Here is a 27,498-nt window from a genome sequence, read left to right on the forward strand (position 1 = left end):
TAGCAATATATATAAAAGTGTTAGATAATAGCTTTACGCTCTCTTTAATAAGACTATTAAGCTAATAGATATTATACATTAACTTAGAGATAGTAAGAAGCTATTCTATATAGCTCTTAATAGTCTGCGTAATAGTAAGCTAACTATTAATAACTAGTCTATACTAGCAGTATAGGTATAATCTAAGCTAGAAGTTATAGAGTAAGCTAAGTTCTATAATACACTATTACTACTACTAATACGCGCTTAAGTTTAAAAGTTAAACTATTAAGTTCTCTAAGACTCTAGCGTTACTATTATAAACTTAGTATATAAGCGTAAAGAACGTAGTACTACTTAAGTTACTAAGAAGAAGGTAAATTTAATACAAATCTTACTACTATAGATTAGAGTAAAGTACCTACTTAATAAAAACTTATAGATACTAGCTAGCCTTATAAATAGTACTTATAGTGTCTTAAGAGACATTATCTAGCGCGTAGGTAATAACCTAAGTAACTCTACCTATTAACTATACTATCTTCTTATTACCTTTAAGAGCTATAGTAGCTCTACTCTTACTATTTCTAAGACTCTAGACTACACTAACTATAAGCCTTACTATAAAGTAGTGCTAATATTCTCTTCGCGCTATAAGTAGTATTATTAGAATATACTATGTTTATAGATCTAGTTCTCTCTAGTACTAGCGTACGCCTTTACTATTTATAAGAGTTAAGGTCTCTCTTTTAATTCTATTTACTTAAACCTAGAAGATTAAAAGAACTTTAGTAATAGTATAACTTATATTATAGTGTCGCGCGCTTATACACTAAGTAGTATTCTATTTAAATAACTATTTAACTATAAGCGCCTTTACTATAGTAATAATTTACTCTTTATTTAGATATATAAGTTTAATATAGCTAAGCGTGTAAAGCAGCAACTTACAACTTCTAAGCCTAAGTATATAGACGCCTTACTAGACTTTAATATTAACTTACTATATATAATACTAGATACTTAGACTAATAATAAGGCGAGCGAGAGTATAAGTAATAGTAGTACTAATACTAGTAACTACTTTATTTAGAGTAGAAGCAAGAATAGTATAGATAGAATTAAGAAGCGTATAGAAGCTATAAGTAGTATTAAGAAGAAGAATAAGAATACTAATAATAATTCTAAGCTTATAGTATATCTTCTAGCTATAGCTAACGCTGCGTATATAGAACCTACGTTGTTCTTAGAGCTATATAACTAAAGCTATTATAATTAATACTAAAGTTATGTAATAGGTATATTATTGTTATTAAGTAGAGTAATAGCTAGAGTAGGTAGTAACAGACGTTTAGAGATTAAACTTATAGTAAACTTTAAGTAATAAAGAAGGTTAAAAGACCTAAAGCTTTGCAGAGTCTTTTAGCTCTATACGTAGAGCTGTAATATAATTTTATAAAAATAACTTTAGTAGCTAAAGCTTTTTTTTTAGCTAAAAAATTAGCTATATAAAGCTTATTTTTTTACTTTTAATAATATACTTATATACTTACTTTAGTAAAAACTACTTTTATAAGTTAAATTAGCTTTTATAGTAATATTAAATAATATATAAAAATTAATATTATTTTTATACTTTATAGTTTATAAGTTTTAATATAGTATAGAGTTTAAGCTACTTAAACTATTTTAAAATAGTAGAAACTAGTATATAAAAAGTAATATTACTTAGTATAGAAACTAGAATTAAGTAATAAATTATATTTTAGAATAAATTTAACGTATTTAATTGTATAGGGCTAAAGCCTTCACCTACTAACATGTTAGGCTATGCCCGCAGCAGAATCCACAAGATCACAGTCAGGTCCGCCATGAAGACAAAGGCAAGGTTAGGCAAAGGAGATGTTCGGCCTTTTGGTGCGTATTTAGCGTCGAGTCGGGATGCTTGAGGCATCCGAAAGCCCAAGATCGCCAAGGCCGTATCTGACAATCGTCGAAACACCCGTTCCTAGGCGCATTTCCTTCCGACGCCAGGTCGGCGGTTTACTCTCCGCGCCTGAACATCGGCTATACCACGGTGAGTGAATCCTTTTGCAGCTCTGCCGGACAGCGCACTTCCCTTAATGAATTCATCGTCGTCCTCCTCCAAACATTGCTTCGCAGCTGGCGAGGACGAGGCTGGCGTTGGCTGAGTTCGGTGCCACCTGCGTGTTTTCACGAGGCTACGACATGCGCTCCAAGACCTAGCTGAAGATAGCCACTGTCGAGATGCGCAGGGCGATTAAGAATGCATCGTTGGCAGAATTTTTCGTCAAACCGTTTGCGCAACTTGGCACAGCGCGTTCTTGTCATTGCTCATTCACAGAGTAGATCAAGAAACAAGTATTCACAAAGTTGCATGGATACACCCAGTCGCGAAGAACCTCTCTTACCACGTTTTCTACTCCCGCTGACCGGAAGCCCAAAAGTCACCTGCAGATCATAATCGTCCATGGCTGGTAACGTTAGCAGATACCTGCAGGTATCACCAACGTGCTTTCTTTGTAACAGAGCTTTCGGTCCAGATCACGCGCCGGCCGCATTACGAGCCTGTGGGCATATTTTTGGCTACCGTTGTCTCTCGATCATTCTCAACGGTGGCGACGTCGACTTGAAGAGCACCTGGCCTGACATACCCAGCATTGGAATAAAGGGTGCTGAATGCCCAGAATGTCAGGTTCCGATCACAAACCTCGATAGCGAGCAGAGAGCGCTGTCGATACTCGGCGACATTAGCTCTGCTATACCGGACCATCGGGACAAACTCAACGCCTTCGTCGAACAGCTACGCGATAGCGTCGCAAAGACCGATCCTGACGTCGAACGTCAGGACATTCTACACTTCTTTAAGAAATGCTACACGAGCGACGGAGACGACATCCTACAGAAAGCTTTGCAGGATGCAGCAAGCGCCGGAGATTATTTCTCGCCGTTTCACGACGCCATCACCGCCTCTCGCGGTGTCAATCCGCAACCCATGGCTTTTCCGCTCATTAGATTGTGCTTCCTACTCTGGGACGCTCACAACGCGATCGAGAGGAAGACAAGCCTGCCGATCAACATACTACTGTGGGAAGCCAACCGTTGCTTAGGTGTCAACAACCCACTGGTTCAGTGGGAAGATGTCGAAGAAGCTGCCGATTTGGAAAATGCTCGACTCTTCCCATTGCTACATGGACTGACGATGCTGGTGTCCCAAGCCCTTGCACGCAATGGCTTGATGAACCCCTGGCCTGAAGAAAAGAAGCTCGATCTTGCGCAACAGTTGGCGTGTGAATGTATTGGTCCGCACTTCGAGGGCAAGCCTTCGGATGTGTGGCTGGGGAAGCTGGCGCTGGTTGTGAACGAACTAAAACGTCATCAATTCGAAATGGGTAGGAAGCCATTGGCGGGCAAAGCAGCCGAGAAGAGCATCGTTCGAGGATGGTGGGCGATTGCGCATGCAGAGATTGATGATACTGATTGAGCTGGGGTAAGTGCTGCCTCATACATGTGAGCTACACTTTGGATAGAACCTCATTGCGTAAACAACATAGGTCGTTTATCGCAATTCTCTCCAGGTCTCGTGTGAGGCTGATTCCGGGCTCAGCCCGGCGTGACGCGTCTTGGAGCGCTAGGATCATGGAACAGGCTAGACTTGCGGGAAGATCCGTGATTCCACACTAGCCGTAGATGGGTCTTCGTATATCGTATTTGCGTAATCTGCGTATTCCGTGGTAAAACCATGATGATAAAAGTCGCCGGCTGCCAGAATTAAGGTCAGAAGCAATACTTTCCACTACACCCAACTGCCCTTCATCATGAAAGCAAGACCAGATAGCACCCAAGCGCCGATACCAGTAGACTCTGAACGCGACAATGACGTATATCATTGGGTCGCACCACCGCCGTATACCGCGGAAGAGCTGACGGGCTCAATACCACAGCCAGGAGATACTGGAGTGACGAGTAAGCGCAGCCCGTCCCACCATCTATAACTATGCTTATTGGGGTTAGATGACGGTCGCATCGACATTGACTTGAACTCGCGACTGACCAAAACACTCGTCAAGCTCGTACCGAAGCATGACAAGGATGAACCAGAACTAAGCAGAAGATTTACTGTTAGCCGACTATGGAGTATCCGCTTGAACATCGTCATCCAAGTCGTAGGAAGTCGAGGCGATGTACAACCGTTCATCGCTCTCGGGCAAGAGTTACAAAAGTACGGCCACCGTGTGCGCATAGCGACACACAACACGTTCGAAGGCTTCGTACAGGAGTCGAATCTGGAGTTCTATCCTATTGGCGGGGATCCTAAAGAGCTCAGTATGTTGATGCTGTAAAGGTCCGTTCGTACCTCGTTAACATGCAGCAGTGGCGTACATGGTCAAGAACCCAGGGTTAATACCGTCCATGAAGAGCCTTCGCGAAGGCGATATCCAAAAGAAAAGGGAAATGATCGCCGAGATGCTCTATGGCTGCTGGCAGTCATGTATTGAACCGGACATCAAAACTCAACAGCCGTTTGTGGCAGACGCAATCATCGCCAATCCGCCTAGTTTCGCGCATGTACACTGTGCCCAAGCTTTGGGCATCCCACTCCATCTTATGTTTACCATGCCTTGGAGCAGTACCCGAGCCTTTCCGCATCCACTGGCGAACTTCAAGAGCGACGAAATCTCGACCGCTCTCATCAACTATGCATCGTATGGCGTCGTCGAATTTCTAACATGGCAGGGTCTGGGTGATGTCATCAATGGATTCAGACATTCCTTGGACCTTGAAGAGGTGCCACTATCAGTCGGACCTGTACTTGCTTCTGCACTCAAAGTGCCCTTTACGTACTGCTGGTCTCCGGCCTTGGTCCCGAAGCCAGCTGATTGGGCAGCGCATATCGATGTTTGTGGTTTCTTCTTCCGCGAACCAACGCCGTACACGCCGCCTCCGGAAATTGATCAGTTTCTGAGGAATGGGCTTCCACCAGTCTACATCGGCTTCGGGAGCATCGTTCTCGACGATCCTGCAAAGGTGACATCAAGCATCCTGGAAACCGTGCGCGCCCTAGGTATCCGGGCGATCATCTCTAGAGGATGGAGTAACCTTGGGGGTGACTTACCAAACGACAACAACGACGTTCTATTCATCGGCGACTGTCCCCACGAGTGGCTGTTTCAGCATGTTGCAGCGGTCGTACATCACGGCGGAGCAGGTACGGCTGCATGCGGACTACGTAATGCATGTCCTACTGTTGTCGTACCGTTCTTTGGAGACCAGCCGTTTTGGGGAGAGATGATAGCAGCAGCGGGAGCCGGTCCACAGCCTATTCCCCACAAACTTCTGACGACCGAAAACCTTACAGCGGCTATCCACTTCTGTCTCACGCGCGAGGCAAAGCAGGCCGCACGGGGCTTATCTTCGCAGATGGCGAACGAGCGAGGCGTCGAGGCAGCAGTACAATCTTTCCACACCAATTTGCCTTTCGAGACTATGCGATGCGCACTGCTACCTACACAGGTGGCATCGTGGAAGGTCAAGAAAGAATCCATCCTTCTTTCCAAATTAGCGGCACAGATACTCATCGAGAATGGTTCCATCGTTCCCTCCGATCTCGAAAATCATGAAACGGCTCCTTTCATCATCACCAATCCACGTTGGGATCCCATAACAAGTACAACTTCGGCGTGTGTTGGCATTGTCGGAGACATGAGTATGGCAATGAAGGGCATGGTTGTGGATCCGTTCATTGAGCCCAAACACCCTGCTATGTCCTCGGGCGCCTCACCATCTTCCGAGAGGCCGGGTTCAAACGGCGTGGCTGCAGCAGGTCGTTTTGCAAAGGGCTTTGGTAGATTTGTAGGTGCATTCTACAAAGGTGTCGTTGTCGACCTCCCCCTCGCTACCGCAGAAGGTTTTCGCAACGTGCCAAGGTTGTATGGTGAAGAAGTCAAAGACCATGGGGAGGTCACTGGCGCTCTTTCTGGTTTCCAAGTTGGTGGCAAGACCTTCATCCATGGCTTCGCCGACGGTCTCTCGGATCCCTTCCGTCAAACGTACGAGGGCGGTAAGAAAGAGGGCGCGATCGGGTACGCGAAGGGCTTCGGCAAAGGAATGTCCGGGCTGGTTACGAAAACTGGCGCAGCAACCCTTGGGATCATAGCATACCCTGGAGATGGCATCGTGAAGAGTATGAAATACTTGGCGAAAAGCGGCACGAGAAAGCGCATCAAGGCGGCAAAGCGGGTAGAGACTGAGTGGATGGGCCGAAAATCCGAGGCTGACCTGAGAGCTGTGGAACTCGTTCAAGAGTTCGAGAGGCTAAGGAAGGGCAAGACGAAGGTGAAGACGTAAGGGGCGGGATGATCTGTGGCGTTACGAACTTTTGAGTCTGGACATATACCCTATTCGATTGATTATTTCTTTACCTCGCGAAACCAGAGGTGCCTACTCACCTTCGTTCAGACGTGTGGTCACGGCGAACGGCCACTCCCTTGCTAGCACCTCATAGAAGAAAAAGGCCGAAAAGGTCTGGAGCCTACATCGGCATTAGGTCACGTACTCTGCGTGTTTTCATGTTGCTGTAGGCTGCAGACCTATCCAGTTTTTTCCCACGTTGACCTGCCTGGGAGCGCGCAACGAGAAGGTGGGTCCACTGGGCTGCCTAATTTCCGTAATCTCGTAGCGCGCTAAGGGAGGTCAGGGGGGCCGGGGCTGAATCCCGTTCGCACTCCGCCGCCGTCTTACCAACCCCGTCACTGGTCTTCTTCGCATTCAGACTGATTACCTGAAATACAGTCAACATCCTATCATGGAAACGGACGCAGTAGGCAAAACTCCTGCGCCGTACGGCCAGGCGTGTAGCAACTGCGTGAAAGCGAAATGCCGGTGTATGTTACGCGACGGCGGTATTTGCGACAGGTGCGCCATTCCTTTGATCAATGTGCTCTCTTTGGTGCAATCTTACTCGGAGATGGGAAGGAGTCTGCGCATCGTGTTACGACAGCATCTCATACAAGAAAAAACTTGGATAGGTCTGGGGCCTACATTGACGTTGGGTCACCTATTTTGCATGCTCCCATGTTGATGTAGGCTCGCTGGTGTTCAGTGTTTTCCTTAAATGAGGTGACAGTGGAAATGAACGACAGTGGAGTTCTCTGTCGCTTCCATTTGCTACCCTCTGCGCGTACAGCTTATCTCGGGGATCTTGAGGCTAAATTGTAACAGGTGTCATCGCCTAGGAAAAGAGTGCAAAGCCTCATCTGCTGTGCGCAAGAGGGCACAAAGATCGAATCTGCCGCCCAGAAGGTCGAAATTGGAGGACAAACTCGATGAAGTCGTCTCTTTGCTTCGAACACAGCGCACAGCGGCCCTCACGACATCACCCAATGATCAACTCGTGCTAACACCCGACTCCTCTACGATTCCTCACCAAGAGACCAATGGTCTTGACAACGACGAACACTTGTCTAGTGATCAGTTGCACGACTTCCGGATGAGTTATCTGTACTATTTCCCCTTCATCCCTATGTCAGAGAATGCTACCACAGATGAGATTTATCTCAAATACCCGCTATTTTGCCATGCTATCCGCACAATGCTCACCAAAGCAGCAACAAAGCAAAGCCAGTTGAGCAAGCACCTACGAGAACAATTGGCTTCCAGGATCATTGTGCAGGGAGAACGAAGCATCGACTTGCTCTTAACTATCATTATGTGCATAGCTTGGTAAGGAAGCAGGTTGTGTGTAGTGTTTCCAACTTTAATGCTGTTAGGTCACCGTACTTCACCCATGGAAAACAGTTCCTGGGCTCCATGTGCGGTCTTGCAAAAACGCTGATTAGCGATCTTCGACTCGACAAGCCCACACAACCCACGGGATGTCCAAGCCTAGGTCCTCGTGTGGATAACAAGGAAGTTCGGAAGACCGAGGGCAGTAGAGCATTTCTATCTGTTTTCATATTATGCGCCAAGTAAGTTTGCAAGTACACTCATCGTGGCTCAACTGACGCTAGAAGTGTTGCTGTTATCTTCGAATATGACCTGATGCTCTGGTCGTCGCAGATCGAAGATGCATGCGATCACCTCAGTAAGAACAGAGAATGTGAAGGAGACGTCATACTGGTCGCCGCTGTGCGCCTGGCAAAGATTGTTGTCAGTGCCGCCGAGGTATCACGAAGAGCTTCGGATGATCACAATACAGCAAGGCATGCTATGATGGCTATTGACCCTCTAATATTGGCGCTCAACAACTTCAAAAGTTCACTTCCTATTGAGATTCTGCAGCACTGTAAGATCATCGTTCCGTCACCTGTTTCAGCGCTCAAATTACTCCAGGGTTAATTATCGGTCTCACTCAAACCGCCCAGGTTGCCATCTACGATCTTGCGCTCTTAACAACGCCTACAGATGAGCTATCAGTGTCGCATCTAGCCTTCGAGCCTAGGCGCATCGAGTATTTTATGGCGCTTCTAGAGACCAGTAAAGCCTGCCGAGAACATGCTTGGAATGGCGGAGTCATAGGTCTGACGGCTCCATCGATGCTCGTATTCTCGTATTGTATCAAGACCTTGTACAGATTCGCCAGCCTGAAAGGAATCCCAGACTGGGTACCACCCATCGTTCAATCAAGCTTTGACATCGTGCAATGTCTAGAGAGGTTTGCCGAGATTGCTGAGCAGGCTAATACGGAATTCAAGGCCAAGACAGGCGAGGATTCTCTATTTGCTGCGGCTGCGGAAACGCTAAGGACTATGGCACCAAATTGGAAACTTCCCACGACGGAGCACGATGATGACATGGGTAACACAGCGGATGGATGGAGTGGCGGGCTTGGTGATTTTGGGGCACTGGACTTTTCGAGCGACTTCTGGATGCCTAGCGTTTTCAATCTTTGAGCTTTTCCGAAACCCGCTCTGCGAAACCCGCGCAACTTCCGAAACCCGCACACGTGTGACTGTGCGACTTCCTGCTATGTATACCGTTCAAATTTGCTCTTGCCTGATCATTTTACATCTTCATCGCTCATTGTCCTTTTGTACACAAACGTTTTGCTGCCTTCCGCCCTAAAACTACCACACCCTGGACCGGTTTTCCTTGCACCGCAACATACCTACATAGTAGCCAGTCAACATGGACAGCGATGACAACACTACGCCGCCGGTTCGATATCTTAGTGGTCTTAAACTCTTCACCCTTCTCGGCAGTCTGACGCTCGTCACATTCCTGGTCTGCCTCGACACCTCCATCATGGGTACTGTATGTATCACCTGCGTCGCTGGTATGATGTTCTGATCTTAATGATATTAGGCAATACCACGCATTACATCCGAGTTCCACTCGCTTCCAGATGTGGGCTGTAAGTGTAACTGCGAAACCGCGATGTGAGACGCGTACTGACTTTGTATACCTGTACTTAGGGTATATCGGTGCTTTTACGCTCGCTTCGTACGTCGTGTTCTTCAAACAACTTTTTGTTTCCCTTCCGAGTCTGGGTGAACATTGTCGAAGCCTTTACTGACATTGCTAACAGAGCGACATTGCAACCGCTTTCCGGCAAACTCTACACACACTTCAACACCAAGACTGTGTTCCTCACGTTCGTATCTTTATTCGAACTCGGTTCCCTACTTTGCGGTGTCGCCAGCTCCTCGGCCATCCTCATCGCAGGAAGAGTGGTTGCCGGCTTAGGAGCGTCTGGCATCGTGAACGGCGCCATGACGATCTTAGCAGGGGCTGTGCCTACGGAGAAAAGTCCAAGTATGTTCTTAACTCCATGGAGGTCAGAAGGTTCATGCTAATGGTATGCGACAGTGTACACCGGTATAGTACTTGGGAGTAAGCGTGCTGTACGATAGAAGTCGGCATGAATGGATGCTGACGAGATGATAGCTGCGCAGATGGGCATTGTCGCAGGGCCACTCGTCGGAGGTGCTATTACTGAGCATGCGGTCTGGCGTTGGTGTACGTAATGTATCTTGTTGCATCGTGTTTTGATCTTCTGAAGCTGACGGCGACGCGAATGCAGGCTTTTACATGAACCTACCCATCGGTGGAGTGGCTGCCGCCCTCATCGCTTTCGTCCCCATTCCTGAACGCACGACGAAGCCGCGCATCACCCTGTCCCTCATTCGCACGATTATACCCGACCTCGATCTGCTCGGCTTTGCGCTCTTCGTTCCTCCGTCTGTTATGCTGCTCCTCGCCCTCCAGCTAGGCAGTGGTGGCAAGTACGCCTGGAGCTCCTCTGTCGTCATCGGACTATTCTGTGGTGCTGCAACATGCGCCGCCCTCTTCATACTTTGGGAGAGAAGAATGGGCGACCAAGCTATGCTTCCAGGTAAGCTGCTGGGACAGCGAATCGTCTGGACGAGTTGCGTGTACGCCAGCTGCATTATCACTTGTATGATGACAGCGAGTGTTTGGATGCCGACATACTTCCAAGCCGTGAAGGGCGATGGGCCGACCGACAGTGGTGTACACGTACTACCGAGTATATTGAGCCAACTTCTCGTTGTCATCGCCACGGGTGCTGCAGGTGTGTACCCGCATTACCAAACTCATGCTTTCGGTAGCTGATTGTTCATAGTATCTCGCATGGGCTACTATCTTCCCTGGGCGCTCGTCGGTGGTATCATCACCGCAATCGGCAACGGCCTCGTGTCAACGTTCACAGCATCTACGAGCGCCTCGGTCTGGATCGGCTATCAGATTTTGTTGGGCGCTGGCCGAGGATGTGGCATGCAGATAGTAAGTCCAAGTCCTGCACAAGTTCGGGTCGCATCATTGACACTTTCAGGCCATCATTGCAGTGCAGAACGCCGTATCTCCCGCCCAATACCCAGTCGCGTTAGCCAGTGTCGTCTTTTTCCAGAACCTCAGTACATCTATCGCGGTTGTCATTGCGAACACGATCTTCACGCAGACACTGCGCTCCGCCGTCACACGCTACGCGCCCACAATATCGCCCCAGGCGGCGGTTGATGCTGGGTCGAGTGCCAGTGCCGTACGAGCCCTCGTCCCGCCAGGAGAACTAGATGGCGTGCTGAGAGCGTACTCGGAGAGCCTTCGAGATGTCTTTTACTTCTTGGTAGGCATAGCATGTCTGGCTACCCTTGCCAGCTTGGGTATGGGTTGGAAGGATATCCGGAACAAGCGCAGCAAAACGGACATGAATGTGGAGATGGATGAGAGATGTGAGGAAGGGAAGAAGTGAGCGGGCCATGTAGATAGCTGACTGGAAGAGTGGTTTGGTGACTGAATTGGACTCGAGACGCTGGCCATGAATATTAATTATCTGGAGAGGAATCTACTTAGCAGCCACCATCCAATCGTAGATACGTTGCCAGATCTCATCACTGTTCTTCTCCATGAACATCATATGCCCATTGCCACGAATACCGACCTTTCCAAGCTCAAGATGATCAGCCTTGGAACAACCAGCTTGCTTGAGAAAGTTGACAGTACAGTAGTCGTACGGCGCGTGGTAGCTAGCTTCTGACGTAACGGTGAGAATGGGCAGCGGCGCAAGATTCGGAAGTCGTCTCGGGGCTGGCTCGGTTGCTTGCAACACGCAAGGAACAGTGGCATTGTTACTTGTCAGGTTGGTAGGCTGATAAACTTGTTGCACTAGGTCGACCGTGGGATCGGTCACTGGAGGCGAATAGTTCATCGGAATGTCTGTCAAGCCCTGTAGTTGTTGAAGTCAGCAGCTGTCTCGGATGCGGCTGGAATATTGGTAGACCTACCCATTTCCTCGCTGCTGCAGATCCAAAGACTGCTTCCTGGAAGGGCGGGCCCGTCGGCTCCAGCAAGAGAAGGCCTTTCGTGAGATGGGGCCGTGCATCAGCGATGAGCAACGGCAGAAGACCTCCTTGGCTGTGGCCAAGTAGCCAGGAGGGCGTACCGATTAAATCTAAAAGCTGTGCTCCTGCTGATTGCATGGTGCGTTGTTGATATGTGGCATTCGAGATGAACTGGACATTGGAGGAATAGAAAGCATCGAATGTAGGATCGCCCATGATGCCTGTTCCTGGCCATTGAGTGTGAAGGGTAGACTGAGGCCAGAGGCGGTATTGCTGTGGAGCAGTGAAGCGTTGTTGGATGAGCTCAGCAGAATAGGTCGACGGCGCATCAGCACCAGCCCTCGGTGCCCAAGCAGAGCGTCCGCGGAAGGTTTGATCTACGAGGTAGACGGTGTGGCCAGCCTCGAGGAATCGTGAGCTCCATGATATTCCTCCGTCCGGTTTCACGAGAAAGTTTGTGCCCGTCTGCCCTTGTCCGTGGATCAAAACGATTGGGTCCGTATCATGTTGTTTGGAGGACATTGGCGATAACTTTTCGACATACATTTGGTCCTTGAATATATGACCGCCCTTGCCGTCTTCGCTATAGCCACCCCCAACGTAGAAATATGTCCGGACTGCGGGTGTTTCCGTTTCCGCATGGTGATAGCTGTGCGCCGTCGCAAAAGAGATAAGCAGCGCGAGGTGGGGTAGCAGCATCGTGGCCTACTGATTTGAGTATTTCGTACTGAAGGAACGGATATAAGATGGCGATGAAGGGTGCGACGAGCCATTGCATCTGAGGTCGATTGCCGTGTGGAGTGGGCTTGGCTTGCAGCTTGTCGAGCTGTGCCTCGCTGATCTTTCTTGCAGGGGCCCAGCAGCTACGAGCCACACCTGGCATCCTCAATGCTGAGAAGTCGAGCGTGTCGGACAAAGGAAGTACCGAATTGCCACTACACATGTGGATGTAAAAGTCAAAGTCAAAGCCATAAGCTGCATTTTTGAAACATGCTGTTCAGAGTCTCCGCGTTCTCTGATCCTGCGGTTGTACCTCTACTCGCATAGCAGCAAATCTGCCATCCTTGCCCGTCTCTGGATCGAATCCGCTATACACCGCGTCCTGCTCTTCGCTTGTGACCCTTGCCAATTCCTCCGCACTCCCCGTACTCTTCAATGACGTGTTCCTGACCAACTCGAAGTTATCGCGACTATCGTTGGGGAGACGTTCGTGGTGCGTGACGCGGACCTCGTTCGTGACGAAGATTTGGGTCCAGGAAGCCATGACGGTAGGCCAGAATATGGGCATGGACGCACACATGATGGCGAAGTCGATTTCGAGACAGGAGATGATGAGGACTTCAGGGTACCACCATGTGAAATCGAAACTCTGGGTCATGCTCTGGCTGTTCTTGAAGGTGCTCCAAAGGCGGAGGATAGCCATGAGTACGACACTGCATCCGTCAGTGATGATGCTGGGGTATTCAGAGTCTGGACTTACATCGAACCGAGAGCGAATAGTCCAGTCATGGCAAGCACCTGTTTCCGTCTGAGATCTTTCCTAAAGTATTCGGTGATCGGGACGAGGAAGACGGCAATGTCGAAGGCCATATTCGTCGCAGCAAACGCGAGTATCGTGAATTTCGCCTCATTGATAGTGCGATACCCGAAACCGTAGCATTTAGAGCCAGGTTGTCGATCCCAGAAGTTCCTTACTGGAAAGCAGGGTACCCAAGCCATGAATGAGAAAGTCAGACCCCATATTATCACCAGCACCAGGAGTACGATGCAAATGATGCGGCGAACGCCCTGCTGGAAAAGTCTCAGGTACTGTAGAAGTAGTGATATCTTGATGAACATAGTGGTCGTATGATATGCGGCATTTGTGATATACAGCCAGATCATGGTTGGTTGCAACACTCGTAAGCTGTAGATGAGATGGTGACCCATGCCATAATTGGTGCCTGTGCGAGAAGTCAGCATAACGTCCACGGGTTCGAGATCGCATAAGCCTACCGTGGAGAAAGGATATGATTGATATCAAGTTGAATATAGCCGCTAGGACTACAAAGAGGTCATCGAGGCCAGGTTCACGAACAACTCGCAGGCGAGTATGAAGACGGAAGCCTACGACAATCCAGCATAGGATCTATAACAGTGAGCTTTCAAAACATTATACTGTCGAGACAGACCTACGTGGAATGGTATTGAGACGCCAAACATCGTGCCTTTTTCGTTTGCCAGCGGTAGTGGCGCATTTGGATTCGGGGGAGTTAGCATCATCTCCTCGACGATGCGAGTAAACTCGTCGGCCATGGCGGGCAAGTATCTCCGCTGAGCTTCGTTAAGATAACTAGGTGACAGATGTCGTAGTCTGCCTGCGTGCGAAAGGCATCGATTACTGAACCTGCGAACTGAGGAATTGCGACTTGCGCATCAGGTCATGTCCCTAAGAAAGGCTCTACCCCATGTTCACAAGTGGCAGAAACGCCCTTGTGCATGCTGGTCTTTCAGCCGGCTTTGCTAGCGATGCCGGCTGAGTCGCGTACGGCTATGGACGAGGGCGGCCCTTTCTCCGCCAAAACTTAAACTTCTGGAAACTCAAAGTTGACCCTATACGACTCAGTGGAGGGAGGCCCGCAACCACGTTCGAGCGCGGTGGGAAGCCGTTCGGACGGGAACGAGTCTTATTTCCTGAACTACCTGGGATTGCGTGTCGCCAGGATAAGCTGGCCACGATGGTGCGACACGCGAGGCACCGGTAGCCAGAAGAGCCGAAAAGCCAACTCGCAGATTGCGCAAGGAACTGTAAATTAGAATGACAGAGAACAATCGCGGAACACTATTTGGGCATTGGACTTTCGATCTCATGGAGAATCTCGATATCGCCACTTAGGTGTCCAGGTGGTTAGCTGTTGAGTCGACCGCGCCAACTCTTTCGCTGTCCTTGGTAGCGCATGACACATGGCGCAACCCTCAATTGCAGATCCGGATCGCCTGGAGCATCAGCAGTAGGCAGCACACATCCGTTGATGTGACCAAGGACATCCCCGCGGAGAATGCTGGGCGTGGGCAGGGGGAACTATCAAGCTCTGATCAAAGTTCAGAACCGGGCCTATCCGTGCCGATCTTGTGTAAACTGTTGAGCTGTGTGAGGCCTGAAAATGAACCTTCAGAGAGGCTTGAAGCAAGCTGGTGAAACCATCGCCATCACTACCAGCCGCCCTTAGCTAGCGATGCGGCACCTACGTCGCCGCGGTGAGGCCACGAGAATCATGATCGCGGATGATCTCAATTATTGCTCTCACCGGCAGCAGTGAATTGTCACAACTTCTGCAGCCACAGCGACGAGCGAAATGACGAAGTGAATGAAAGTATTCTGAGATTGAAGGACAAGATGCCCAGTCGACATTGGATGGAATCGACAATTCTATAAACCTGGTACTTCCCGTCCCTTTTACCCGCCAAACGCCCGTAGATGCAGCAAGCCACAACGCCATAACTCATGCGACATTGATCTCGTCATTTTTAACTTCAGTCGTGCATCTTCATTTCCTCGAAATCATCCAGCAGTTGTTCCATCGGAATCTGCAGGCCTTCATCCTCGTCGTCACCAAGACTACTCTCAGTCTCCATGGCATCTGCATCGCGCTGCTTCTGTTCCTGCTGCGCCTTGTACAGCGCCATAGTAGCGCGCAAGTCTTGGTCCTCCTCGACGTCCTGCAAGAACATCTCGAAGTCGCGCTCCATCTTCTCTTGATCTTGCTTACGGGGCAGCATCTCGCCTTCATCCTTGTTGATGCGCTTGACGCGCCAGTTGCGCTTGTTCTTGTTCTTCTTGGAGCGCTGGTAGTACTTCTTGACAAGCATGACATCTGGGATAGCGGCCGCGTACTTGTTGTTGTTCTCGAGAACGTCGAAGAGATCATTGTTGAAGTTGGTGTTGCTGAGTAGGTAGCCCATGACCGAGTCGCCAACGTGCAAAATACCGCCGAGATGTGTGCGGCAGTAGTATGTTGTGTCGTTGACGCCCATGTCGGAGGCGCGGGCTACGGTGGCTTCGGCGAGGAAGTGGCGGCCCACTGACTTGCCTAGAGGCTCGATGTCCAGAACAATGAACTCGGTCAGTTCCTGTACGTCTGCGAGGGGTCGGAAAGGTGTGCGCCAGTAAATGTCCGTGGCGACATCGGCTGTCTGGAGGGTTGAAGGGTCGAGTAGTTGTATGGAAGTACCAATGCGGGTGCAGAGTGTGAGCGGCGAGATGTTGCCGATCTTCTTTGCGAGGGGAATAGGGAGGACTACAAGATCGTCTTTGCAGATGGGTACGATTTCGCAGGAGAAGGAGAACTTGTAGTTCTTGGTCGAAGTGTGGATATCGTGTGAGATGAGTTCCTCGGAGCGCTTGATGTTGACTGGGATGACGGCCTTGAGGAAGTCGCAGAAGGCTACGGCATGATTTCTCTGGGAGAAGAAGAAGTCAATACCGTCGTGAACTTCCTTGATGTTGATGGTGTCCTTGTGGGCTCCGTGCTTGAGAATCAACTGCTCCAAGTACAGGAAGGTCCTCTTGTGTGGCACCTTCTGTCGGATCTGCACACAGGCCCTCCAAGTGTTGTGGGTGTAACTCTTTGCGCAGTCTGGGCACTGGTTGTAGTTTTGTGTGTATTCCACCTCGAAGCTCTGCTGCATGATGGCGCCCTCGTTGATCTCCGATTGCACGGTAATCTTGACCTTGATCCTCCTGCTGTGCGGCTCCGTCCAGATGAAGCCGGCATCGATGATCCGCAATTTGTTCAGTCCGCGCAGTTTCTTCAGGCAGAGAGCGAGCAGTTCGCGCGATTCGGGGGCAGCGACGACCCAGGTGGTGGGCGGGGAGAGCCATCGGTCGCAGTCGCGGCACATGAGCAGGATGGCCTCGCGCTGGATTCCGCCCGTCACGTCCGTCTTGAGTTTGATACAGTCGTAGCAAAAGGCGCCCGAGAGTGTGCCGTCGACAGGCGCGCCGCAGTCTGCGCAGAGAATGGTGGCCGAGTTCTTGGGCTCAGGCGCGAAAGAGCGCTGAGCATCCATCATGACGCCCTCCATGTGTGCGGTGGTGTTTGGATATGAGTGGTTTCGATATTGCGCGTCCCTTTAGGTATCAGAGGACCACAGGAACAAAATATAAGGAGGGAAGTAGCGGTCGGCGTGAGTCGGACAGTCGTGACTGCTTTGAAATTGGTGCCCCGCGTGCCCGACGATTTTCAAAAGTTCGCCGCAAGCCCTCTTTCGCCCCCACTAGCTCTCTTGGCAGATACATCCCACCAGCGACCGCGACGTTATCTCAGTGTTGAATTATAGATACACAATGAGCAAGCTTTCACTCTGTAACCATGCCGCTTATGAACCATGCCACAAACACCCTATATACACCACAGAGTGCTGTCATTATATGCTGGTGGTAAATGGCGAGACATGTGATGGGGAAGTTCACAGGACGCTAGTAGGGATCCACAGTCGGTGCTGCGAAACACCGATGTCATCGAGAAAGTTGAACTGCGCAGCGCCATGCCACCATTCGTGTCTGCTCTATCCTTCACCATGTCTTTCTCTAGGGCTGCCTCTTCTAGGTTCATCTGCAATGCCTGTCGGAGTACCCAGGTCCGCCAATCCACCCCAGTGTCTCGATCCAATGGCGCATCCTTGCGCACCGCGCCTTCGCCAGTATCACGATGCGCCTTCAGTACAAGTGCACTTCGGCGGGTAGACAAGAACGATCCTTCCACGGACGATCCCGGGTTCGCCTTTCTCGACGACAGTTCCAAGCCTGTTGCCGAGGATACTGTATCTCAGGAAACCACGACAGACCCTTCCGAGGGCTCGAAAGAAGCTGCGCCAGAAGTCGCGACCGAAGCCTCGCCATCTACAACGCCACCTTCTAAACAAGACAATGCGATCCCGTGGTACCTCAGACAGCAATCATCGGTTCCTTCACCCGCATTGAACCCCGCCCAAATACCAGACCTCCCACCGAACCCGCCACCTCTCCTAGCGACCCTTCTCGAATATGTCTCCATCACGGCTGGTCTTGACGACTTGCAATTGCTCGACCTGCGAAATCTCGACCCTCCGCCTGCGCTCGGCCCCAAGCTGATTATGCTCATCGCGACAGCGCGCTCGGAAAAGCATCTCCACGTAGCAGCCGATCGATTCTGCCGATACCTACGACGCGAACACGGGCTGAAGGCGAATGCAGCTGGTCTATTGGGTCGCAATGAGCTGAAGATCAAGCTGAGGCGAAAGGCGAAGCGCATGAGAATGTTGGCAAACGTGGGTGGCTCTGCGCCCGAGGGCAACATCGACGACGGCATACGCACCGGCTGGATTTGTTGCACACTTGGGAAACTGGAAGCGCATCCCGATGACACGCACATGCCAGGAGATGATGTGAAGCAGTTCGTCGGTTTCAGAGACATCAAACCTGGCGTCAACGTAGTCGTGCAGATGTTTACAGAGGAGAAGAGAGCCGAGACAGACCTTGAGACATTGTGGGGTGGAGTGCTAAGGACACATCAGAGAAAGGACAAGACTGCCGACGAGGCGCTTAGGGAACTGGAGCAAGACATTGAAGATCTGGAAGAGGATGCCGAAGATCTTGATTATCAAACACAAGAATCGCCGCAGGCAGTCAATAAATCGCCTGCCGAGTCTAGCAAGATTGCCAGCCCGCCAACACCTGCGCAACAGATACACCGACCCCGTCCCACTCCTGGTGATTTCTTTCCGCCCGCTTCAAACCCAGAAAAGAGGAAACAAATACGCCGGTTACACACAGTTGGTCTCAGATGAGCGCACGAACGCTACGATTAAACGACTTGTACAAAATGTAGAAATACTGTAGAATTCGCTGCTGTGCGAATTGAAATGGTGCAGGACGTTACACTAAAAGATATTTGATGAACCGTTGTAGTAGTGTGATGGATACAAAGCAGAGTAACGCGCACATGTAATATCGAGTATAATACATATAAACTAACAAAAGCAGAAAGTACATGTTGTAAAGAAGACACCATCAACCCCCTCACATCATCACAGCCATACCCTGAGCGGTCTTTCCTGCCATGCCACCCAAGTCGAAATGCTGGACCTGCTTCATCGACCCTTGACCCCCAGAAACATCCAGCACCGTAATCGCCGCATTGGTCGTTCCGTTTCCAGGGCTCAGGGCGTAAACAAAGTCTCCCGCAGCGCGGAGATCAATGAGACCAGGATCGCCATTAGCAGACAGATCTAGCTGCATGATGATGCTTGCATCTTCCAGACTCATCTCAACGACACGGTTGACGCCGACGTCTGTAACGTATGCGCTGTTTGTTGCATCGGAAATTGTCGCCCAGCAGGTTGCTGCTTGACCGTCAATCTTCTGGGTGCCTTTGACTGTCGCCTGGCCTTGAGAGTCAACCGATAGGACGGCAGCGCCAAAGGAAGCGTCTGTGACGAAGAGAGAGGATGGGTCATTGGGCATGACAGCTGAGCCGAACAGCACGGCGGTTCCTTCGGGTGAGCTGCGAACGTCTTTCTTCGAGAGAGCGGCGGCGCCGTTGGAAGCTTGCACTGCGTAGGTCGAGAGGAATCCTGTGTTGTTTACGGCTGGATCACCCTTGACGGTGGTGAAGAGAGCAGACTCGTCGGATGAGAAGAACGTCTGGGACACTGTGTTCAGGGGTCCAACAGGGGGAGTGGTCTGTCCGAGGTCGAAGGGCCGGAGGTCGTCCATCTGCCCAAGCCCTTGCTCGGAGAAAGGTGCGCATGAGATTCCAGCTACCGCACCCGTTGTTCCTACGCATGCGAGCTTGTTCTTTGCGGATGCTGCGACGGTGTTGGGGAATTCTCCGGGTATGGCCACGGGTTTGCCGGCGCAGGCGAGTGATGTGGGATCGTTGGATGATATGGTCATCATGGCAAGAGTGTTGGAGCCAGCGTTCACGGCAAACAGGTTCTGGAATTCGTCAGTCCGATATTCTTATACAGATTTTCCAGAGATATGTATGAACTTACGTTTCCAACGACAGTCAATGCCGACTGGCCAACCAATGCATCAGGCGTCGCAGGCTTGCCCTCTGCGTCAACAGCAACGGATCCGGCACCGCCCGTCTTCATGACTTTGCCCTGCGAAAGCATACCATCGGCTCCAATGGGCAGCGCAACGACAGCGTTCTCGGCATCGTTAGTCAACATGTAGATGGCTTTGCCAACAGCAGGGTTCCCAGCACTCTGCTGCTGCATGCAACTCATGCCACCTTGTTGCTGTCCCTGGTGTGTGCCTGGGCGGGGTCGTTGGTGTGGTGCTGCTACTGCCATCGAAGGAAGGAGAGCGAAGAGGAACGATTTTGTAAACATGTCGGCGGTGTTGAATACGGTATGAAAACAGAACAGAGATTAATGGCGAAGTGTAGGTAGGTGATTTGGGAGCGAATGTATGGAGAAGGTAAGATAGAGAGTCCAGCTGATCTGTTGAAGGCAGCATCATCAAAGATACTCCCTTCTCTTATAGTAACAGCCTCCAAATCGAAGCCTCATACTATTACCTTCCAAGAGACCGCGATTATTCGATCAAGAATTCCTAATCTGGCATAGCGTACCATTTCGGAGGACGACAGGGGGAGCAAACCACTTCAGCAGCCTCAGGCTGAAGATTACAAGGATTCTCCGCACCACCCGTCGCTTGGTTTCGTGAAAACTGCAGCGCGAAGAGATGGCACATATCGGGTATGCGGTAAATACGAAACGGTGCCTGTGTCAAGCCAGCGCGACGCCGATCTATTGCCTGAACAAGTAGATTTGATTCTGAAGCAATTACTACAGAGGGCTAGCCTGAAATTCCCAGCTGAGGACAGGGCCAGGGCGCGCAATCTGACTTGTGACACCGTGTCTCAACTGCGCCCGTCAGACATGTCAACCGGGCCGTTGTCATTGGCGCGACATTTGGGATGGATACGGCATAATGGGAACACTAGACTTGGCATATGCGCAGCACGTGCGACCTCGTCGCCTTGATCGCTCTTTCCATTCGAGAGAGATTGATTACCTATCGGGTTCCTGCACACTGGGACCATAAGCGCAGGTCCATTTCCGGTCTTCCTATCGGGTGGCTGACAAAACAACACATCTGAACACCTGGATACCATAGAGGCTGTTCACGTGATGAAGTTTACCTTCAAGCCTTTCAAAGGCGACAAGAGTTCTCCCGATGGTATGTCCAATCAGGACCTATGAAGCTCCAAATGCTGGTCGCTAAGCATGCATCTCGTTGTATTCAGACGATGGCGACACGCGTAATCCAGGACAAAGGCGGCGAGAACAGGTTCGACGGGCGCAGAAGTACGTTTCGCTTCGATGTTTGTACGCCAAGTGCTCTACTGAACTGATGAATCAGAACACATCGCGAGCGCAAGGAAGCATATACGGCTTCTCTCGAAAGCGAAGTAGTCCAGCTACGCGCAAATGAAGCTCGATTGTCGCAAGAAACCAAGGCGCTGTATTCTGAGGTCGCTTTCTTGAAAGGTCTGCTGACTCAAAACGGCATTGCGATACCCGATAGAACAAGAGTAGGACTAGGTCAACATGGAGAGGGGGCGAATATAGACAGTGAGAAGAGAATTGCTTTGACTGTTGGGCAAGAAGAGAATAAGAAAAAGAACCGACGGAAACAGATATACGTACAGCAAGTGCCTCAGGAATCGTTACGTAAGTACACCACGGCTGGATTACGACCAGTGTTCTCAATCCGTGGTAGCTGACACTTGTCATGCAGCCGGCTCGGCACAGCTCATAAGTCCGCCGTTGTCTGGCTCCGCATTATCAGGGTACACATCCACCACGGGTTCGCCTGGTGGCTCTGCGATATGCATGGGTAACATGGACCCAGAGATCGTTGGGATGGACTTCGTCTTGACGTACGAGCCCCCTGTTCTCTTTCCTCACTGCGTCGTCACTAAACTCCTACGTATAGTCTCGAGTCTCCTTGTTTACCACATATCGATGTGGCTTCGCCTAATACTGGCAGCTCCGACACAGATACTTCTGCTTCGACCGGCCACGCCTTGACTGTCTCAGCTTGCCTCTTTCATCATCATCCTTCCCCACCTGGGCAACGACAGTTCTCTCCTTCGACTTGGGAGGTTCCACAGGCTAGTATTGATCAGCTTTTGGCACTGTCTAGTTCTATTCCGCTCCAAGACGGCGAGGTCACGCCAGTGCAGGCGTGGGATTACATCCGGCGACAAGAAGGATATGCGGGACTGGAAGCATACAGGTGGGAGAGCTTGAAAGAGAAGTTGGTGGCATTGGTGCGATGTTATGGCTTTGGCGGTGTGGTTGAAAGAGAAGCTTTTGAGAACGCGGTCTTTGAGGCTTTTGTGGTTGGGAGGGTGTTCTGAGGAAACGGGGGCATCTGAACCGATTCTTTCTTAGTGGAATACGGATCAAGAACGAAGGTAAATTGCGTACACGATTACGTCGGCTCTTTCTGCGCATGGAGATGGTAGTGCGATGGCTGCGAGGTGAGGGCTGCAGGGCCGCAGCTAGTTGCCGTGGTGAGGATGTTATTCCCGAAAGGCCCCAGTCATCACCGCTGGCAATTGGCACGGGGGCGGTGGTATACGATACCTATTTCTTTTCACTCAGTTGGCATTTGTTCCAATGCATTCAAGTCGCCGATAGTAACAACATTGCCAAACGAGCCTGCTCCCTCTCTTTACTGTTTGGCGGACCTCGGCACTGAGGAGCCATCCTTGCATCATCCACCACAACAAGCGAGATACGGGGTATGCGCGGCTGAAAGGTTCGGTTGGTGGCGGATCTCTGGACCTGCGTCGCGTGTCGCTTCCCCAACTTACGCAGCACGCATCAACGGACAAGTCAAATGTCTGCCCTATTTTGAGCACCTGGAAAAGCACAGCGCGACACCAACCAAGATTGAAGAAAACTGGGGACGGCAAACCCACTAAACGCTCCCGAAAAGCTTAGCCCTCGACTAATCGATAGATCGCCCAATCGCCAGCCCCACACCAAACAACGACAGCAGCGTCATCAGCGCCTACGTCGCCACCTCGGGCCGGGCGACTTGTCAGCATAGCCACCCAAGTGATTGAAATAGTATAGTACCTGCAGCCACCCGTAACCCGTAAGACACGCGTCTCGGGTTCCTAAAACCAAGGAAAACAATAACTCTCCGGCTGCCCCGGAAACACTGCGGTCCTTTGTTCATTATCCACTCACTCCGCAACCAAGCTTTTGCGCACTGTATACCAAGCACTGCGCTGAGAAAGCTTCGACGATCCATTCATTCATTACCTCCATTCGTTATCGACAGTCAGTATGGTAATGTGGAAGGGTGTTGTTTCTGCTGCTGTGGCGGCGCTAGCCACCAGCGGGGCAAGGGCAGCCAGTTACGACGACATACCAGACATTGAGGTCTATGGCCAACATTTCTTCTACACAAACAATGGCTCGCAGTTGTAAGTATATACGCCTTCCGCCAGTCTAGAGTACGATACTGACAGCTACCAAGCTATCTGAAGGGTGTCGCATACCAGCAGAACTACTCTCCCAATGGCTCGACAAGCGCCGACACGAAATACACAGATCCATTAGCCGACGGCGACGCCTGCCGACGAGACATTCCCTACCTCAAGCAGATCTACACCAATGTCATCCGCGTATACGCTATCGATCCGACCCAGAACCACGATGATTGCATGGAGCAGCTGGCCAGCGCAGACATCTATGTCATCTCCGACCTGGGAGAGCCTGGCACGTCGATCGAATCGAACAACCCAGAGTGGGACGTCACACTGTATCAGCGATATACAGGGGTTATCGACGCGCTGAGCAAATACAGGAATGTCATCGGGTTCTTTGCTGGTAACGAGAACGTTAGCAGTGATAACCAGACTGCTGCTGCCGGATTTGTCAAGGCTGCTGTCCGCGACACCAAGACGTATATTCAAAACCAAAACTACCGCGACACGCTTGGTGTGGGTTACGCGACTGCCGATGTGCCGTCGCGCAATGAGCTCGCACACTACTTCGCATGCCAGCCCGGCGACTCAGGAAACAAGACGTCCATCGACTTCTGGGGCTACAACGTCTACTCGTGGTGTGGCGACAGCAACTACGCTTCTTCTTCCTATGGCGAGCGCGTCGATTTCTTCTCCGACTACCCCGTTCCTGTCTTCTTCGCTGAATACGGATGCATCGAGGGTTTGGATGACGGCCCCACCAGCCGTCCATTCACCGAGGTCGAGGTTCTATATGGCAACATGACCGACGTCTTCTCTGGTGGTATCGTCTACGAGTGGTTCATGGGTGAAAACGACTATGGACTCGTTTCGCTCGTTGACAACGGCGCCAGCGTATCACCATACCCCGACTTCACATCTCTACAGAGCCAGCTCGCCTCCGCGACTCCAACGATTACTCAACGCTCCGAATACACACCCACCAACTCAGCACCTGCCTGTCCCTCGGTCGGAGGATCATGGCTCGCGCAAGCCTCGCCACTGCCTCCCAACGTCAACCCCCAGCTATGCGCCTGCATGGTAGACAGCCTCCAGTGCGTCTACAAATCTGACGATGACGACAAGTACGCCGACGACTTCAACTTTATCTGCGGCGAGAACGAAGATTACTGCAACGGCATCGCGCGCAACTCCACAACCGGTGACTTTGGTGCTTACTCCGGCTGCGACCCCAAAGACCAACTTGCGTTCGTCGCAAACCAATACTACATCGGCCAGAAAAAGCGCGCAGATGCTTGCAGCTTCTCAGGAAGAGCTAGTATCCAGAGTGCAACTACTGCTGGCAACTGTGCCTCGCTACTGAGTGCTGCGGGTAACAAGGGTGATGGCAGTGTACCGGAGGCTACGGGCAAGGGTACTGCGGCTGTTAGTGGTGGCAGCGGCAGCGGTGGTGCAGCAAGCTCAAGTTCTGAGGGTGCTGCTCCCAGCGTCAACGCGCCTGGTTTCTTCCCCCACGGCGATCTAGTCATGGGCGCGTATGCTGTCCTGGCTGCGGGCAGCTTGCTTGGTATGCTTGTACTATAAGTCAGCCGAGGAGCGACGTGGTAATGTAGCATTCTTGGATGATGTCAATGAACATATGCGGTTAAGGTGGGGGATATCTTCTGGCGTTCATCATTTAGTGATACACACGAGCAATGTAATTCAACTTTCTTCTATGCTTCGACAACTGTACATGCTGCGTGTGTCAAGTTGGAGTTCACCTGCTCTATGAAGATGAGCACATGTAGCTCTTTCACAAACGCCTTGCCTGATTCATCGCGTTGTCAGACTAAGCTTTCAGTCAAATACGTATCACAGGCATCGGGGATATCAAGTTGCACCAACTGTCGATACATTCTATGATCTACGAGCTGGCCTTTTCTTCTTGTTTCTTTCTTTCTTCATGTAACTACGCTGCAGTAGCGCAGTACACATTTGTTCTTGCTGCGATGGCATCGTCTCGTGCCTCGTAGCCCCTCTACACATTAGAGTGCCCAAGTGACCGTACGTACATAAAACACTCAGAGACCAGACATATCACATCTGAAATCTGACGACATGCCAATCCTGTCCTTTCCAGGGAGATATCGCTGTAGAAAAGGGAAGGCCCAGACCCAAATATACAGCATCCCCGACGCCGACGCTACGCTTGAAGCCAAGAACTGACATTATAACATTCTGCTGAAATCAATGTAAAGTTGATGGTTGGTGAAACCCGAATACATTCAAGCTCGAAGATGAGCCCTTCAGTCGAGACTGTACGAGAAGCTAGTACATGTTGGGTGGCCCAGGACGACCTGGCTGCTGGCGTGGAGGTCCACCGAATTGGCCATCGAACATCATGCGTGGGTCTTCACCACCTCGCATACCGGGCATTGGGGGGCCGCCATAGCCAGGAGGTGGAAAGTAGCCAGGTGGGCCCTGCATGCCATTACCACCGGGTCCTCCTGGTCCGCCTGGAAAGCCCAATCCGCGGATACTACCACCGGGCGGGAAGCCGGGAGGATGACCAAGCGGTGTGTTGCCAGCTGAGAAGCTCGGCCCTCCAGGTCCCATTTGCTGAGGGTTGGGACCATTGAGGCCAGGTGGCTGGCGCATTGGACCGCCGAATCCTGGTGGCGGAGCGATGTTCGGCCGCTCTTGCGGTGTTGGCGGCATTCCTGGTTGACCTCGTCCGCCCATATATGGCATATCCGGTACTGGCTGCGAAGGTATACCCATGTTGGTTGGCATGCGCGGGTCACCTCCTGTGTTGCGGCGCTGGAGGCCCATGAGTGGATCTTCCGGGGTGGGATATCCCATTGGCATGCGCTGGTTCTTGGCTCGCATGGACTCCTGTTGTTGCTGTTGCTGTTGTTGTAATCTTTGCATATGCTGAAGCTCCAATTGGCGATCGGCAGCCTCACGACGCAGCATCTCGTTCTCTGTGAACATACGAGGGTCTTCCATGAAACCTGGGGGCAGACCGCCACGACCTTTGGCCTGGTGTTGAGCAGGGTGCTGAGGCTGCTGTCTTGGTTGCTCAAAGAAGGGCATGTTATGACCTTCCTGAGATGGGCGAGGCAAGTTGTGACCCTGTACCTGCGGTGGTGTAGCGCGAGAAGGTTGCTGCATCAAATTCAATAGGAAGTCACGCTCACGCTGCTTCGTGGCTTGATCGCGTTGCGTATCCTCGCGCTGACGACTGCTCAACAAAGCTGCGAGGTTTGCATCGTGCGGGGCGTTACGTTGTGGCGGGGGCTGGTGAGGATAGTGATCTTCTGGATGACCAGAGTCAGGGCGTGGGGGTCTGAATTGTTCAGAAAGTGCATTCTCTGGTGACATGCTGTTGAAGCGCGATTGCTGTGAAGGTCGGGAATCCGGTGGACCGGCACGTGGGGCCAGAATGTGCTCCAATATGCTCTGCTGTTCGAGTGTCCTTGGAGGTGGTCGACCGTGCTGCGGATCCGGCGGCGGCGATTGCTGATGGAAGTCTAATGAGACGCCTCCACCCTGCCTCATACCGTTCGTTGGTGTTGGCATACTCGTAGGGGGTTGGGGTCCCGGGGAAGGCCCAGTGCTTACTTGACCAAGCATCTGGAGAATACGCTGGAAGCCCTCTTTGTCGGCGTTGGCTTCCATGGCAGGTGCTGGCGATGCAGGTGCCGGGGCCGGCATTTGGCTGGGCGCTTGCGACTCTTCAGGTTTTGCAAACATTGTCATGAACCTCGACTTCTTATCTGGCTTGGGTTTCGCCGAGATGGTCTCTGCTGGCGGGATCTCTGCCGACTTGTCTCTGCCCCAGTTTCCGAAGAGGATTCCTTGTGTAGGTTCGGCCGCAGAAGGTGCGTGTAGGGGCGCAGTCAACATAGGCGGAGCGGTGATGGAGACAGCCGTAGATATCTCTGCGGGAACCTCTCTCGATTCCTCCTTTTCGCCAGCCGGGGTATCTTTAGCCCTCATTTGCTCCTTCCAGCGCTGGAAGTCCTCTTGCGTGCGAGGCTTGAACTCCTTCTTCTCTACTTTGGTATCCATCCATTCTGGGTCTTCTTCACCACGGTTACCGCCCCTGTTCCACTCGCGGCCGTTGTCTCGTTCACGATCTCGGTCTCGTTCGCGCCAACCGCCCTGTACGCCGGTCTTTGTACCCTCATCTTTATCATCGCGACGACCCCAACGCGGCTCGTTTCGCTCGCGAT

The 27,498-nt window shown here is 51.1% G+C and overlaps 9 protein-coding genes across 9 annotated transcripts; 5 read left to right on the top strand and 4 right to left on the bottom strand.

The window, feature by feature from the left end:
- Positions 1–2,470: 2,470 nt before the first annotated feature.
- J4E93_002704 (uncharacterized protein) lies at positions 2,471–3,484 on the top strand (the record flags this gene model as incomplete). Its single annotated transcript, XM_049340645.1, has 2 exons — positions 2,471–2,477; positions 2,544–3,484. 2 exons carry the CDS (start codon positions 2,471–2,473, stop codon positions 3,482–3,484), a joined length of 948 nt encoding a protein of 315 aa, XP_049201527.1.
- Positions 3,485–3,818: 334 nt separating this feature from the next.
- Positions 3,819–6,348, top strand: J4E93_002705 (uncharacterized protein; the record flags this gene model as incomplete). The annotated part of the gene is made up of 3 exons (XM_049340646.1): positions 3,819–3,966; positions 4,015–4,326; positions 4,376–6,348. 3 exons carry the CDS (start codon positions 3,819–3,821, stop codon positions 6,346–6,348), a joined length of 2,433 nt encoding a protein of 810 aa, XP_049201528.1.
- Positions 6,349–9,243: 2,895 nt separating this feature from the next.
- J4E93_002706 (uncharacterized protein) lies at positions 9,244–11,209 on the top strand (the record flags this gene model as incomplete). Its single annotated transcript, XM_049340647.1, has 4 exons — positions 9,244–9,247; positions 10,022–10,531; positions 10,583–10,743; positions 10,793–11,209. 4 exons carry the CDS (start codon positions 9,244–9,246, stop codon positions 11,207–11,209), a joined length of 1,092 nt encoding a protein of 363 aa, XP_049201529.1.
- Positions 11,210–11,302: 93 nt separating this feature from the next.
- J4E93_002707 (uncharacterized protein) lies at positions 11,303–12,497 on the bottom strand (the record flags this gene model as incomplete). Its single annotated transcript, XM_049340648.1, has 2 exons — positions 11,303–11,683; positions 11,742–12,497. 2 exons carry the CDS (start codon positions 12,495–12,497, stop codon positions 11,303–11,305), a joined length of 1,137 nt encoding a protein of 378 aa, XP_049201530.1.
- Positions 12,498–12,795: 298 nt separating this feature from the next.
- On the bottom strand, positions 12,796–14,093 carry J4E93_002708 (uncharacterized protein; the record flags this gene model as incomplete). The annotated part of the gene is made up of 4 exons (XM_049340649.1): positions 12,796–13,231; positions 13,279–13,741; positions 13,794–13,926; positions 13,974–14,093. 4 exons carry the CDS (start codon positions 14,091–14,093, stop codon positions 12,796–12,798), a joined length of 1,152 nt encoding a protein of 383 aa, XP_049201531.1.
- A 1,218-nt stretch (positions 14,094–15,311) lies between these two features.
- On the bottom strand, positions 15,312–16,862 carry NMD3 (ribosome-binding protein; the record flags this gene model as incomplete). The annotated part of the gene is made up of 1 exon (XM_049340650.1): positions 15,312–16,862. One exon carries the CDS (start codon positions 16,860–16,862, stop codon positions 15,312–15,314), a length of 1,551 nt encoding a protein of 516 aa, XP_049201532.1.
- Positions 16,863–17,357: 495 nt separating this feature from the next.
- ATP25 (ATPase synthesis protein 25 mitochondrial) lies at positions 17,358–18,605 on the top strand (the record flags this gene model as incomplete). The annotated part of the gene is made up of 1 exon (XM_049340651.1): positions 17,358–18,605. The coding sequence occupies one exon, from the start codon at positions 17,358–17,360 to the stop codon at positions 18,603–18,605; it is 1,248 nt and encodes a 415-aa protein (XP_049201533.1).
- A 232-nt stretch (positions 18,606–18,837) lies between these two features.
- Positions 18,838–20,156, bottom strand: J4E93_002711 (uncharacterized protein; the record flags this gene model as incomplete). The annotated part of the gene is made up of 2 exons (XM_049340652.1): positions 18,838–19,755; positions 19,815–20,156. The coding sequence occupies 2 exons, from the start codon at positions 20,154–20,156 to the stop codon at positions 18,838–18,840; spliced, it is 1,260 nt and encodes a 419-aa protein (XP_049201534.1).
- A 2,979-nt stretch (positions 20,157–23,135) lies between these two features.
- Positions 23,136–24,862, top strand: J4E93_002712 (uncharacterized protein; the record flags this gene model as incomplete). The annotated part of the gene is made up of 2 exons (XM_049340653.1): positions 23,136–23,275; positions 23,329–24,862. The coding sequence occupies 2 exons, from the start codon at positions 23,136–23,138 to the stop codon at positions 24,860–24,862; spliced, it is 1,674 nt and encodes a 557-aa protein (XP_049201535.1).
- Positions 24,863–27,498: the final 2,636 nt, after the last annotated feature.

This window comes from Alternaria ventricosa, assembly GCF_023758065.1.
Source record: "Alternaria ventricosa strain BMP 2768 chromosome Unknown scaffold_4, whole genome shotgun sequence".
In the NCBI taxonomy this organism is placed as follows: Eukaryota; Fungi; Ascomycota; class Dothideomycetes; order Pleosporales; family Pleosporaceae; genus Alternaria; species Alternaria ventricosa.